Source organism: Sebastes fasciatus, chromosome 15, assembly GCF_043250625.1.
Source record: "Sebastes fasciatus isolate fSebFas1 chromosome 15, fSebFas1.pri, whole genome shotgun sequence".
Classification (NCBI taxonomy): domain Eukaryota; kingdom Metazoa; phylum Chordata; class Actinopteri; order Perciformes; family Sebastidae; genus Sebastes; species Sebastes fasciatus.
In genome coordinates, this window is record NC_133809.1 from 30,547,514 (window position 1) to 30,562,541 (window position 15,028).

At 40.1% G+C, this 15,028-nt stretch overlaps 1 protein-coding gene across 1 annotated transcript in view; it reads right to left on the reverse strand.

Annotated features, from left to right (window-relative positions):
- LOC141783406 (protein phosphatase 1 regulatory subunit 37) overlaps window positions 1-15,028 on the reverse strand; it is a 93,653-nt gene that overhangs the window by 55,554 nt on the left and 23,071 nt on the right. The window contains exons 3-6 of the mRNA XM_074660701.1: window positions 13,377-13,422; window positions 7,706-7,806; window positions 7,396-7,515; window positions 3,556-3,703 (exon numbers count right to left, since the gene is read on the reverse strand). Of these exons, the coding sequence (XP_074516802.1) occupies window positions 3,556-3,703; window positions 7,396-7,515; window positions 7,706-7,806; window positions 13,377-13,422 (415 nt within the window). The remainder of the gene's footprint in view (window positions 1-3,555; window positions 3,704-7,395; window positions 7,516-7,705; window positions 7,807-13,376; window positions 13,423-15,028) is intronic.

A 15,028-nucleotide genomic window follows, 5' to 3' on the forward strand; every position in this document is an offset into this window, starting at 1 on the left:
GTCTCGTAGGTGAAAGTCCTGTGTTTGTTTGACCCATCCACCACTCCTCCCACCTACCCTTAGTGGACTTTCTCACTTGTTACAGTCGTTATTATACCACGTAACTTTCGATAACGGTCGTTCAATGTACTACGTCACTTACTCTGACCGAATGCAAAAAACATCAACATTTAACGTGTCCCTGGTTTGCAGGAACGCACGATGCCAACGTTTTTCCCTGGCGACTGGGCTGGAATAGGACCTCGGTTGAAAAATACCCAAATCTATCTTATTTAAATTCTTTCAGAACAGTATAAGAGACGAGTGACTTTTGAAAGTTATTCTAAGCTTTGTGAGTATGTTGAGTTGTAAGCTTCTTCCACTGATTTGAATTAACATACAACAGGGCAACGGTCATTGGTGGGAAGCCAGTTGGGGGACCAGGTCCTTGTCACGGGGATAACGTGAAGCTCCCGTATGTTACACACAACTGTTGAAGCTCCTCGCTGGAAGGTAAAATGATCGGAGGCATGTGGCTGTCTATAACCTCTGGACAACAGACAGGACAGCGGTGATGAGGACGGGACTGGACTGGACAGAAATTTCACTCTTCTAACTTTGGATGGAACCACACCCCCACCCTGAATTAAGACATAGATTGTTTTAAATTGATATTAGATATGATCCATTGTACAAGTATGTCCTCTGAGTGCCAAACACGGGGCCTCCAGGTTGAAACTATGACAGACTGATTGATGGCGAGTGAACTTGAGCATGAAAACGAGAGCACAGCAGGACTCGCCGCCTCCTGCAATTACTGCGGTAAAGATCAAGTGGCACTCCTTCACCATTCTAACATGAACGAGCCATTGTTGAAGCCAGAGGTGTGGCTCCTCAGCACAGGGGACCTTACAACACACATGTTAACTTCCAAGGCCCTCTCTCTTCCAAATGTCAGCGTGTACATCATCGTAAGGATCTTTTCATCATGGTACTTTATCACATCTTTGATGGTGTTTCAGAGCTCTATCTTGTGTTTATGTGCACGTTGTGGGCATTCCCTGTGTATTTGTGTAATGTGTACTGTACTGCGGTACACATGTGTCCGTGTTGCCTGGGCCCTCGCTGCCCTCGCATCCAGAATCGATGCCGCAGATTTGATCAAGCCTGTTGGGCTGCATGTGGAATGCCAACATTGTCATCAGGCACAGTGGGAACCAAATGGTGGAATCGGTGGGATTGATCCGGTCGAGTCCACCGCGAGCGCCCAATCCCGCAATCAGAGGCCCCTCCGATCGAAGGCAATGATCCTCAGCCGGGACCCCCTGCCGGGAGGGAAGAAGGGGGGGTGTGGCGGTGGGCTCGGTTAAGGCAGAGAGGTTGGGGTGGGATGAGAGACGAGCACGGGAGGAGGGGGGTGGGTTGTGAGACCCTAAAACATCAAAGAGATCCAGGAAATGGCTGAAAATGTTGGAGGGACAAGTTTCTGTTGGGAAGAGTGGGCAGCAAACTGCGTCCATTTGGTTCTGTCTCTGCTCCCAGCTGAGAGGAGACGACAGGCTGTGTTCACTGAAGAGTCAGAAGCAGGGATTGTTTTACCAGGACATCTGATCATGTACCAGAAATAAAAAGATTTATATTTATACATTAGGGATGCATCGATTGCAAAATTATTTTCTTTTATTTTGTTTTTACTGTTATTTTTTTTCCTTTTGTGCCAGGGAAGCAAAGACCTCTTCATATAAAATAATAATAATCAAGCTGTTTTAAAGTCATTCATCATTTCATTATACTGTCTTTGAATGAGCAGAAATTCAATCATACACATTTATGAAACAACCTTTAATATAACCTTCCTTCATATGAAAAAGATTATTTAAAAAAAATAAAAATAACTGCTTCAAAAGTCTTTTCATCTGCTATACATCTACCTACTCAATGAGAAGAATGTTTCAGTACTTACACAGCCCAACAAAACTATTTGTTTTGTGAAACATAAATTAAATGTAAAAGTGATTAGAAACATAAGCAGTGTTTCTCAAGTATAGACTTTAGTTGGGCAGGCCCCTCATATATTAAAGGCCACCCAAGTATATTCGGCGACCCATTTAACATTATTCATTTTTATATTTGTATCGGTCCGAGAGAACGACGCCATCCGTGATCAGTGACTAGAAACTAGAGGACTAGAAGCAGCAGAACGGCACCAGGGAGCGGACGAAGAGCTCCGCTCTGCTGGAGCAGCCTCGGGCCTCGCTGCCTCGGCTGTCTGGGCCGGACGGATCCACGGCGGAGCCGCGGGACTACGGTAGTGCGGCCCCGATGTGCTGCTGCACTCTGCTCGGCCGGGACTGGATCCCGACCGCAAATAACCAACGCAACATTTAGCCGCCGCAAAATTGATGCAACACAACAGATAAACATCGGACACTGCCATCGGCGAATGTCATCTAATTTGCCGATAGGCCGATGGCAGTCATCAGGGCAAAAACATCGGTCGATACCAATGTTAGGCTGATAAATCGTGCATCCCTTATATATACAGTATACAGTATATACCTATATACAGTATGTGTGTGCATGTGTTTGGCCTCATAATGATTATTACTGCAACATGCTTATCTAGCTCAGCCTATTAGTAACTAGCCACGTTGCACGTGACATGTCCATGTTTGCGTGTGTGTGTCCATCCATGTGCAGCACTCAACCCCCCTCTGAGTGTTATGTTCACCCATGGTGACTGTATTTATATGTGTGTATACCCATCCAGTAATTGTGTCTGTGTGTGTGTGTGTGCGTGTCACCCATTCCCTCTCTCTATCGCCACGGATACCGTTCAGAGACAGAACAGTAGCCAATCAATGAAGGTCAGAGAGGACGGACGAAGTCACTGTACTTTGTTTGTTTTTTTGTTTATTTCAAATGACACTTTTAATCTTTTGTGGGCCACAGATAAAGTGTTCATATGCTGTGTGTGTACAAGTGTGTGTGGGAGTGTGTATAATCAAATGTACAATGAAAAAAATAAGTATGTGTATCTCAGTTTATATTTTTGTTCAAGAGACTATGCCTCCAAAGTGTATTGTGAATATGTGTGTGTGTGTGTGTGTGTGTGTGTGTGTGTGTGTGTGTGTGTGTGTGTGTGTGTGTGTGTGTGTGTGTCCTGGCTGCCAGAACCTTTATAGATGTGTGCAGCGGTGTGTAAAGTGACAGGTAAGAGATTAGGCCTGTAATCCGGGTCCAGACCTGCAGAGAGGGTCACAGGTCAAAATCTGGTCCTGCTGGCCACAGGACACACCCACGCACGCACGCGCACACATTTAGCAATGCATGTAGGCTGGAATGAATTTGTACGCACAGTCCATGCACGCACGCAAAAATGATTTAACAAACTAACAGATATATTCAGAAGCTGGAGATCAGTGAGGGAATACTGCTTTTGTGTGTGTGTGTGTGTGTGTGTGTGTGTGTGTGTGTGTGTGTGTGTGTGCACGTGTGTGCGTGTGTGTGCGTGTGTGTGTGTGTGTGTGTGTGTGTGTGTGTGTGTGTGTGTGTGTGTGTGTGTGCACGTCATACCCAGTGTGTATAGTGGCATGCCGCTGAGCTGGGCATTGTGAAGGTGCAGCACTGTGAGCCGGCTGGTCAGCAGAGCTTTAGATAGAGACTGGGCCGGGTAGTCAACCACGGGCACATTACACACATCCAGCCTGGACAGACGCACACTCTGAAACAGAGACACAGTGAATACAGAAACATGCACAAAGAAACAGTTCAAATCAGAATCAGAATCAGCCCAAAAATAGAGAAAGAACAATGTATGGTGGAGCTTCACTAACACTCGGCCTGTCGATAAAGGATAGGTGGTAGTGAGTATTACCCTGTAACACGGGACCGGCCTGTCTGTCCTCCCTGACATCAAACACTGAGAAGATACCAGGAGGAATAACGCAACAAGCCTGAGTTGACGGGACGGTCAGGTCAATGCTGTAGGATGATGTGGAGGGTTGGTCGGGGCACATTGTATTAATTTATATTTATATTCTACTAATTTGTTTTGCAATATTACATGCTGTGTTTGTGTCCACCTTATGAGTCCAGTATTAAAGGTCCCATATTGTGTTTATTTTCAGGTTCATACTTGTATTTTATGTTTCTACTAGAACATGTTTACATGCTTTAATCTTCATAAAACCCTTTATTTTCCTCATACCGTCGGTCTGAATATACCTGTATTTACCCCTCCGTCTGAAACGCTCCGTTTTAGTGCTTTTCAACAGAGTTGCAACAGAATTGCAACCGAATTCCGTTGCTAGGCAACGGCTGTTTACTTCCTGTCAGCTGATGTCATTCACACTGCAGCAGGAAATAAACTAGGACACATTTAGAATGTTAACATTTAAAACTGTGAAATGGTCTAAATATTGTATATTTGTGACATCACAAATGGACAGAAATCCTGATGGCTTGTTTCAAACGCACAGTTTCTGAATACGGGCTGTGTGTATTTATCTGTGGATTAAGCGTTTCGATATTTTCAAAATATTTTTACATCACTTAAACCTGCTTTATAATATAAGAACTATGAAAATCTCACTTTTTACAATATGGGATGCAGACTGTGACAGGAGTCTCTTGACTAAACTGTGTTAGCTTATGAAGGGTCAGCAGCTGAGCAAGCTAGCTTGGAGGGCTATGTGACTGACATGTGCCCAGTTGCGTTATTACGAATCCTACTATAGCGAAGGCATGACCCGCCCTGTTCTGCCTCTGATTGGTTTACCCTGATGTTCTTACCCTAACACAGGGGTCAGCAACCTTTACTATCAAAAGAGCCATTTTAGGCAAAAAAAAAAATAAAACAAATCTGTCTGGAGCTGCAAAACATTTGAGCATTGTGATGAAGGTAACACAGTTTATAGTCTAAGTATATAGTATATAAGTCTAATGCAGTGAGGGCCAAAGAGAAAATGTACTACAGAGTATTAGGGACAAAAACATCTGAGATTTACAGAATAAAGTCGTAATATTACGAGAATAAAGTCATAACTTAACTAAAAAAAAAAAAGTCGTAATATTACGAGAATAAAGTCATAACTTTACGAGAAAAAATGTCGTAGGTTGCAGACCCCTGCACTAACCCTAACCAATCTCACTCCTCACAAAGAACGTATATTCATAAGTGAAATTCAATTGTTCGTTCCATTGAAACGTCATCGCCCAGACGCAGAGCTGCGTCTCCGTCATATTGGACTGAAATGAGTACCGGACGCCAGTAAAACGTCTACAAAGTGCGGTGCAAAGGTGGGTGTATTATGAGATAATAAAAGTGATGAATTACAGCCTATATATCCATTATTACAGCTGCATACAGCTAGCAGGAAGCTGGCAGAACCTGATATGTCATATGAGCGTGCAGGGTGGTGCAGTCCCGTGGGTCTGATGAACGTTCATTATGCCGAGGAAAATAACTCTGGATTCAGTTGTTAGTTCATTTTACTACTTTTAGGACATCATGACTTAAATGAGGAATATTTAAGTTTTCGTACTGGGAAGTTGATTTACCTAAAAAATCCTCTATCCTCTGATTTGCAGACGTCTCTTTATACATCCACGGACACAGACTCAATGGTGTTTTCAGTCCAAAATGGCGGCAGCGCTACCGCAGCGCCATCTATTGTCTGTCATCTGTTGTCAAAAAAAAGCACCAGTTTTGTGTCTTTGCTTCTGTACTCTTTGCTCCTCATGCCTAAATCTAACCAATCCAACCAACACAGGCAACGAGCTCTAGCCAATCAGAGGCAGAGTAGGGCGGGTCATCCCTTTGCTATAGTAGGATTCGTAATCTAGCGGCCCGGATAGCAGTTAGCTCACCAGCTACATTAATGCTAATTAACGCTGCGAGTAGTCCCTTATGTCACCTTGCCAGTACTTCCTATTTCGCAGATTAACTTTCATTGTGGCGCGTCATAACCTCGGGAAAATATAGGCGTATGTGTATCTTTACAAAACATGTATGTAAACGACTTTTTGACACACCTACAAATCTACCTACAGCACCTTCTTTAAGCAAGCTGACGGGGAAGCACAGCAATTCGTGAACTAGTCAAGAAATTGAATGTACTGATTCATATATATATAGACACGGATTTCAAATTTTTTCGTGATGGTCAGCACTAAATCAATTCGTATGTAATCCACGTGATTGTGAACCGGGAAGTATAAAGAGCGGCAAACGCTGCGTAGGCAGGAGGCCAGGGTGGATGGGTGGAGACCAGTGTTCATGTCCCGTGTGAAACCACAAGTCAAAGTTCATTTATTTGTCAAGTAACTTCCGTACTTAAATTACAGCAGTTCTGGAGTTATTTTAATCCGAACCGCGATCTTTTCCTAAAGCTAACTAAGTAGTTTTTGTCACGTAACTTCCATACTTAAGTTACACACTTAAGGTGTTATTACAACTCAAACCACAATCTTTTAGTAGTTTTGTTGCCTAAGCCTAACCAAGTCGATCTATTCCTAAACCTAACTAAGTAGTTTTATTTTGAAAAGACTGGAGCAGCAATTGACACACGTGTCACGTGTTTCCGGACATTCGTAGGAAAACGCACAAAAATACGACCACGAAATAAAGGGAAATTGATGTCTATGTACACGAATCAAATAGATTACATTTTGTGAGTATTACACAAACTGCCGTGAGACTGTGTTGGTCCATTAGTCCATCAGTTTGACAATTTTTGTAATAGCCTACTATTACAAAATTCCTTTAATTTTTTTTTTATGAGACAGGGAGACCTGAGCGCGCTGCCCTCTATAGATGAATTTCATCGTGGTAATATGAACTCACAACGTAGGATGGCACACTGAGCTTTTCCTAAAGCATGTTGCCAATTTGACAAAGCCACAGTCGGTTCTCTTTACGAGCATCAGATTGCAACGCTGAAGGACTGAAGCGACTGAAGTAACACATCGAAGTGAAAACGGTTTAAAAGTAAGTTTATTTCAAGAACTCGGCGACGGTTGGCGCAGAGAGTGTGTCCTTATATTTTTGACAAAATAATCTTAACTGGAAGTCACGCACAAAGTCCTCACACTGTGTTCCCTCATCCTGTCCCACTTTGATCACACGCACACACTGAAGTCAGTCAGAGGTAACATTTGGACCGATTGTCTCTCACCCCACAGCTAATCAGTTATGCCTGCTAATGCTATCTGCGATGCTGCAGTAACGCGGCGCGTGTCAGTGTTTTGATGTGTTTATGCTGGTGTTTCGCAGCAGGAGAACTTCTCACCCCGTTTGCTCTTCCCCTGCATCTTCAAACCGTGTAATGTGCAACAAACTCACTTTCCAGGATGTACATTATCCCCCAGAGAAAGCCTACAAGGAAAGATTACTATTCCACTGCGTCAGCCAACCTGCTTTATCAAATGAGCGAGGGCCCTCCAACACAATGTTCCCATACTGCTGTTGTCAGAAATGTCAAGATGGGTTGTAGATTCATAGTACAAAATCATATCCAGCAAGGACGATGCTCCCTGGAAGAGAAAAAAAAATAGTGAAGGAGAAAAAAAATGAAGAAAGCAAGGCCCCAAATTTGACAGGAATGTTATGAAGTTCTTTTGGAAGGAAAAAAATCGCCTCTAATCTGATACAGGGAAGGCCTGAATATGAAACTGTATTGGAAGAGCGAAGATGAGGAAAATAAGTTTTGCTCATAAAACTCACATTTTCTTCCAGTTGGGCTGCCTGCAGATTGATGAAATCAAAGTGCAGCGATTTCAGAACGACTTCCAGAGCTTCACAGGAGCGGTGGTCTAATCGCTCACCTTGATAGAGGCAAGCAATCAAACGGGAGATAATTGGGAGGCTGTTTGCTAACAGGCAAAATTGCACGGCTCTAAATGCGCTTTATCCTTTTTCCTGAAATGAACATTTCAGCAAAAAATCACGACAAAACAAACTTCCTTTATGGGCCAAGTTTATCTGTGTGCGTGTGTATGTTTTCTTTTAATAAACTTCTGAGACTTCATGAGAAACAGAGAAAGAGAGAAATAATGACGGCTCCAGTTAGAAGAAGACGATGCAGCTTCTTCATGATTGGACTTCCACGATGTGAACGCTCGAGTGTCCATTGATTACTGACTGCCTGCAGAACACTGTAATCAATAAAATAACAACTGAACTTCCAAAAGCTCAAAATGTTGTCTGATTATTTTACTTTTTTCTCCAACGTCTAATTGAGTATGGAATTATCAATTTAACAAAATATAAATATATGTATGTATAATGTATAAACAATGTATTCTTATTTACCAGAAACCAGGGGTGGATTTTAAGTACATTTACTTAAGAAGAGACACTACAGGCAAAAACATCGTTTTTCATCTAGTGGAAAGAAAACATTTAAAATACACATTCAGGTGTAACTTCAGGCTGTTCAGCATGTATTTTTACTTACCATATTTACTATAATGCTCTTACTAATACTTAAAGTATAATAATTAGGGCTGTCAATCGATTCAAATACTTAATCACAATTAATCGTATGATTGTCCATAGTTTATCGTGATTAATCGCAAATGAATCGCACATTTTGTATCCGTTCAAAATGTACCTTAAAGGGAGGTTTGTCAAGTATTTAATAGTCTTATCAACATGGGAGTGGGCTAATATGTTTACTTTATGCAAATGTATGTATATATTTATTACTGGAAATCAATTAACAACACTAAACAATGACACATATTGTCCAGAAACCCTCACAGGTACTGCATTTAGCATAAAGCAATATGCTGCATGTGATTATCATAAAGTGGGCATGTCTGTAAAGGGGAGTCTCGTGGGTACCCACAGAACCCATTTACATTCACATATCTGGAGGTCAGAGGTCAAGGGACCCCTTTGAAAATGGACATGACAGTTTTTCTAAATCAGAATTTAGCGTAAGTTTGGAGCGTTATTTAGCCTCCTTTGCAATAAGCTAGTGTGACATGATTGGTACCGATGGATTCATTACGTTTTCAAATTTTATATGATGCCAGTATCTTCACTCTAGCTAAACTCTGAGCCCGCTACAACCTAAAAATCACAAGTTGTGTTTATGCGTTAAAGAAATTAGTGGCGTTTAAAGGAATTTGCTAAATTTGACAGCCCTAATTATAATACTTTATATATATATATATATATATATATATATATATATATATATATATATATATATATATATTTATGATACTATGTGCTACTCAGTAAAATTTTGAATGCAGGGCGTTTACTTGGAATTGAGTACTTTTACTTTGTGATATTGCTTCTCTCCTCCTGCCGGACACTGACACTGATTATTATCATACAGTACTTTCACCCCCCCCCCCCTTCTTTTCCTTTTTCTCCTGTTTTTCTCCTCTTTCCTACTTGCAGTGTGATGCACCACTTCATCAACTCATATGTGTTTTTTTTGTTTTTCATTTTTCATTTACATTTTAATCCTTGTAACCCATGTAACATCATGATGCACCTTTCTCTACAGATTTACATTTTATATACAGTATATTAACATAGTTGCATCGTTTTCTACAGTTACTTCATTGCTTTTGATTTTAAACTTTGTACTTGGTACCCCACCCTTTCATCCATGCGTCATAAACTTTTTTTATACTTTGTACCTAACCTCTTTATTTTCTGTTTTATTAGTGTAGTATATTATTAGTATGGGTGTGTATTTTATTTGGCTGTGTGTGTGTACAGTATGTTAGGGGTGTAAGGGTATGTCCTGTTTGTCCTGAACCGTTTCATACTGTAACAGGACGTTCAGTTGGAAAGTGACTTTCTCTGGTTCGGTTCGCCCGGTAAAACAAATAAGTACTGACGCAACAGCTTAATAAATCTAGTTATTATGTCAATGTGTTACCATCTAACCTCTAAAGCATGAGCTCCACCCAGAAAGCAGTTGTGTGTTAGCTAAAGCGTCCTTTCAGGTTAGCTCCTGGATAACTCGTGTAGCTAATGTTGTTATTATGGCGAGCACAAATCAAAATAACCCCATGCCAACTTTTGGGCAGCATAATAGTTACAGTAAAATATGGCCAATGTTACATCATTTAATGTCTACATTTTTCAAAATTATTTTCTGAGGTCCTTGTTTTCCTTGCTGTACCGAAAATGTACCGAACCATGAGCCCAAATCTGAGGTAGGCCTACAGTATGCACTAAAGCTTGGATTGTGTGTATTGTTACACCCCTGGTATACTGTATATACTATATTTATTTACCACAGTATGTATGCAGAATATCTTGGGCACGAAAATGTCCTTTGGGAAACGTAGTAATAAATAAACAAAGTTCTCTTATCATTATATTATTTTTATTTATTTTTTATTATTTTACTATTTTATTTATTTTTACTCACCACTGCCACAATCTTTAACTTTCATCTGCCACCTGTACAAATATATGTCAAATTAACCTTTTTGTTTCTCCTTATTCTCTTCCACATTTTTAAAAATATTTTTTTTATCTTAACACTATTTTATTTTGTAATCCGACCACTAATCCTGTTGTTTCTGAAGTAATTCTTGTGTTTTTTAGGAGTGATTATCAGGGATCACTGGTACCATTTTGTGGTATCTGACTACATGCATCATATCTATTTAAAGTAATCTTATATTTGATGTGTTTCGTTAATGCATTTAAGGAATTACAGTCAAGATTTGGTAATCTGATTACTCTTGCTCCCCAACCCTGATCAGGAGTCACACTCCAAATCAGGCTGTGACTGATCAAACAAATCCATGTGACTTTTAAGTCTCAATCTCTCTCTCTCTCTCTCTCTCTCTCTCTCTCTCTCTCTCTCTCTCTCTCTCTCTCTCTCTCTCTCTCTCTCCTGGGTTAATTCTTATCTGCACGGCCAAGAAGGGGGAAATGATAATTACTATCATAATTATTTCCAAAATGATTTTTTTCCCCTGTGTTTTAACAATAATCACTTAACTGAGCGACGGCAGAGGGCGTGTGGGGTGGAAGAGAGAGCCATCTGAAATCCCATTTTTCTAATCCGCCCTGCGTCGGGAAGATAATAAGGCAGCGACACCCGCAGTCAGATGTCATCAGTGCGTGACGACAGTGACGCCCATCACGGCATCGCACACAACTTTACACCGCTGCTGCGTGCACATGTGTCGGCTGCTGTGCTTCTAGACTTCTGAGACCTTCACAGCGAGGACATTCTGTCCACTGTGCACTCGTACAGGAGACTATCTGAGCAGGGATTTAGGATTTAGGCTGGGATTAGGTTTAGTTTAATGTAAGAACTAGAATCAAACTTAGTTCAGGTTACAGATTTGAACTAAAATGAGGTTCATCTTAATGTGAGGACTACAAATTAAATTTAGTTTAGGATTAGGATTAGGGTTATGATTTTACTCTGAATCAGATTAGGTTTACTTTGAAATAATGGCCACATAAAGGCCACACTCAAATTTAGTTTAGGGGTTAGGTTTGGGGTCTAGGCCCAATCTAGACTGGGTTTAGTTTAAGAGCTACAATCAAATTTAGTTTAAAAATAGAGTTGGGATTTGAATTAGGATCAGGTTTGATTCAATGTAAATTTAGTTTAGGATTTGGGTTTAAAGGTCAAATTTAAACCAGGATTAGGTTTACTTAACGCCAAGGCTAGAATCAGATTTAGTTTACGTTTAGAATTTGGGTTAAAATTTGAATTTGAACAAAGACTAGGTTCAGTTTAATGTAAGAACTACAAATTCAATTTAGTTTAGGATTAGGGTTATGATTTTACTCAGGATTAGGTTTACTTTGAAATAATGGCCACATAAAGGCCACACTCAATTTATTTTAGGGATTAAGTTATGGGGCTAGGCCCGGTCTGGTGTTATGTTTTTGAGCTAGGATTAGGTTTAGTTTAAGCGCTACAATCAAATTTAGTTTAAAAATACAGTTGGGATTTGAATAAGTATTAGGTTTGATTCAATGTAAGGGCTGCAATCAAATTTAGTTTAGGATTTGGGTTTAAAGGTCAAATTTAAACCGGGATTAGGTTTACTTAACACCAAGGCTAGAATCAAATTCATGTTAGGATTAGAATTTGGGTTAAAATTTGTATTTGAACTAAGACTAGGTTCAGTTTAATGTAAGAACTACCAATATTTTTTTTTTAACACAATTAATCCGCACGTCAATATATTTGTTCTTTCTGTTTTAGTCATGAGTACTTTCACACAGAACACGAATATTACACGGCAAAAAAGCATCATAATTTTTTTCGGAACAAGGACAATTTTCTGAGCTTTCGCATCGCGAATAAAACCATGAACCAATCACATGCGGGACGCGTTGCGTTGCGCCTATATTGATAAGAATTAAAACAACAACACGGAGGCTCCGTAGTCCGAACCAGGACGGAAAACGTTACTATTCCTTTCAACCTTGACAAACAGACCAGCAGACCAGATCCATTTCTTCCGTTCTTACCTTTCACAATAAAACATCTAAATATATCATTTTCACTGGTGTCACGCCCCCGGGGTAAAGGGTTATATTAAAATTCAGTTCTTTTAGATTTAGGGTTAAGATTTGAGCTTTTGGGATTCGGTTTAGTTGAATATACTTTACAAAGGCTAATCATGTAAATCATGAAAATCATCATTGGGGTTAGTATTTGAATCAGATTTGACGGTAATGGTTATGCATTATTAAATTCATTAGGCACTGATTCAGGTTCCAGTTAGTTCTAGGGCTGAGATTAATGCAGGATTAAGGCCAGGATGAGAATTAGGTTTATAATTTGGTTGGAAAATCAAATGAGGAGGATTTTCTTGCTAGCGATCTGCCCTTATTCTGTTTTGTTGCATTTATTATTATATATTCACAATCATATGCATTTCTAGAAAATTCTAGAAGATTTGGAACTGCATAAGGACCAGTAAAGTCCCCCTCCCCTCCCATAGAGTCAAGTGATGGTGTAGGACAACCCAGCAGTTATCTCCACTCAGGGTTTTTATGGCAGATTTTCAATCAAAGTTCTGCATGTTTATGATGAACACATGAAAATTAATAAATAACTGCGGCAAACAATACAATGTGCACTGACTCATTTCATAAACCAACACACTTGGTTCAAGACAACATTTAAGACACTGAAATATATTGAGATAACAAATGAAAAATACACATTTATATATTGACTCAAATGTATCATGGATTCCCTTTTTTTGTTCTGTGTGCAAAAAAATGGTCTGATATTTTTGGTCTGTTGTTACATATTTTCTATAATTACCACTTTGATTGAATATGTAAAACATTACAAAATCATTCAGTGTATCATGAATGTCACATAAAGTCCTCAATCATATTTAATAATGACGGAGTGAGGCGTTCAGCTTACCTTTGAGATCCAGACATTTCACACTGCCACCTACACACACACCCTGCTGAGAGAGAGACAGAGAGAGGGGTAGAAGCAGGAGGTGTGAGGGAAAGGCGTGAACACGCACACACACACACACACACACACACACACACACACACAGATATTTGGCAACAGCAGTGCACCATCCGCCCTCCCCAGTCTCTTTCCGCACGGCCTCTCCATCCATGCCACACTGTACCGGTTTGATCAGGGAGGCTTATTGGACGCCAGAGCATGAATTATGAATTTCACACAGTTTACCGCCGCCGTTGATGGTGACACGGCGTCCTAATTAACCAGTGTATAATAATTAGAAACAGCTGGTCATCAGTTGATGTGTTCATTTGCCAGAGCCAGTGTTCCACATACATCTAATTTGACTGCATCAATCACCGGAGGTGGCAGATTTGTGCGGATGGTGGAAAACACAGATTCTTTTTTTTTCTCCTGACAAGCAAAACAGGGAACCGAACAACGTTTTGTTTTTTTTAAGCCTCCTTTTATAGATGATGGTAAAATGAGATTCTGTGACATGGGATCATTGTGAGTAGGGTTGGGCTAATATATGGAGACGATTTTGGCCATGTTTCACCTCCGGTTCCTCTCCGACAGCAACCAACAGGTTCTTTATGTCGTTATTTAAAGGCAGTAATGTATCAGAGATGCACCTGATCATTGATTAGGGCAGGTTGAGGTCAACAGCTGCTACCCTGAGAGCATTTCACCAGTCTGGATTCAAATGAAGAACTGTCTCATAAGAACACAGTTCTGGGAGATATTTGGATGTTTAGTATGACAACTGTCAAATGTGAAAAAAAACCCTGCATATTAATTTAAAATATCACTTGGTGGAAGCATCAATTAGAGGCCGCCCACAACCACCAGGGGGCCCCAGAAGTGAGCAAATTAAAAAATATGAATTCTCTGTGGTTTCCTCTGTTCATTTGTATTTTTTTCACAGGAAGGAAATTGTATTAAACATATTGTTTAGGTGTTAATTGTTTTTATTTGAATGCTTTTAATTACAGTACATTGTTGTTTTACATTTTAAATGAGTTTTGTAGGGTTCAAATATGGTGTTTACTTTGCTCTAAAGGCCCCCGAAAAACAACTTTCTCAATCAGCTCCTTACTCGGAGCGATGTGGGTCTTATATGAACAGAAAAGTTACAACAATTTTGGTTAATTCATATGAGAGATTTCTGTTCAGTTGGGAAAAAAAATGTGTTGTCATATATTTCCGTGCAGCAATCAGGATTTAGCAACATTTTAATCAAAATCTGATGACAGTTGTGAGGTTTGTTGTTGCTGTTACTGATCAAACCAAACCCTCACTGTGTCAGGATGAAGCAGATTAGCAGAGTCTGTGATAGTTAAACTCCTAATAACAAATACAGGCCGGGCTCTAGCCCTTTTGGTGCCCTAAAATTCGGATTTGGAGTTCAACCCCCCCAGACCGCTAACCCTAGCCCTGTAAACCGCAACACACATCAGCCATCACAATGGTTTTATGACAAAAATTAAGATATTTATTTTCATAAATAACTGTATTTGATATATTATTAATAAACAATTGGTCCCTAATATTGTTGGCTTAAAAGTGTTTAGTCAGTTTCGCTACAACAAGAG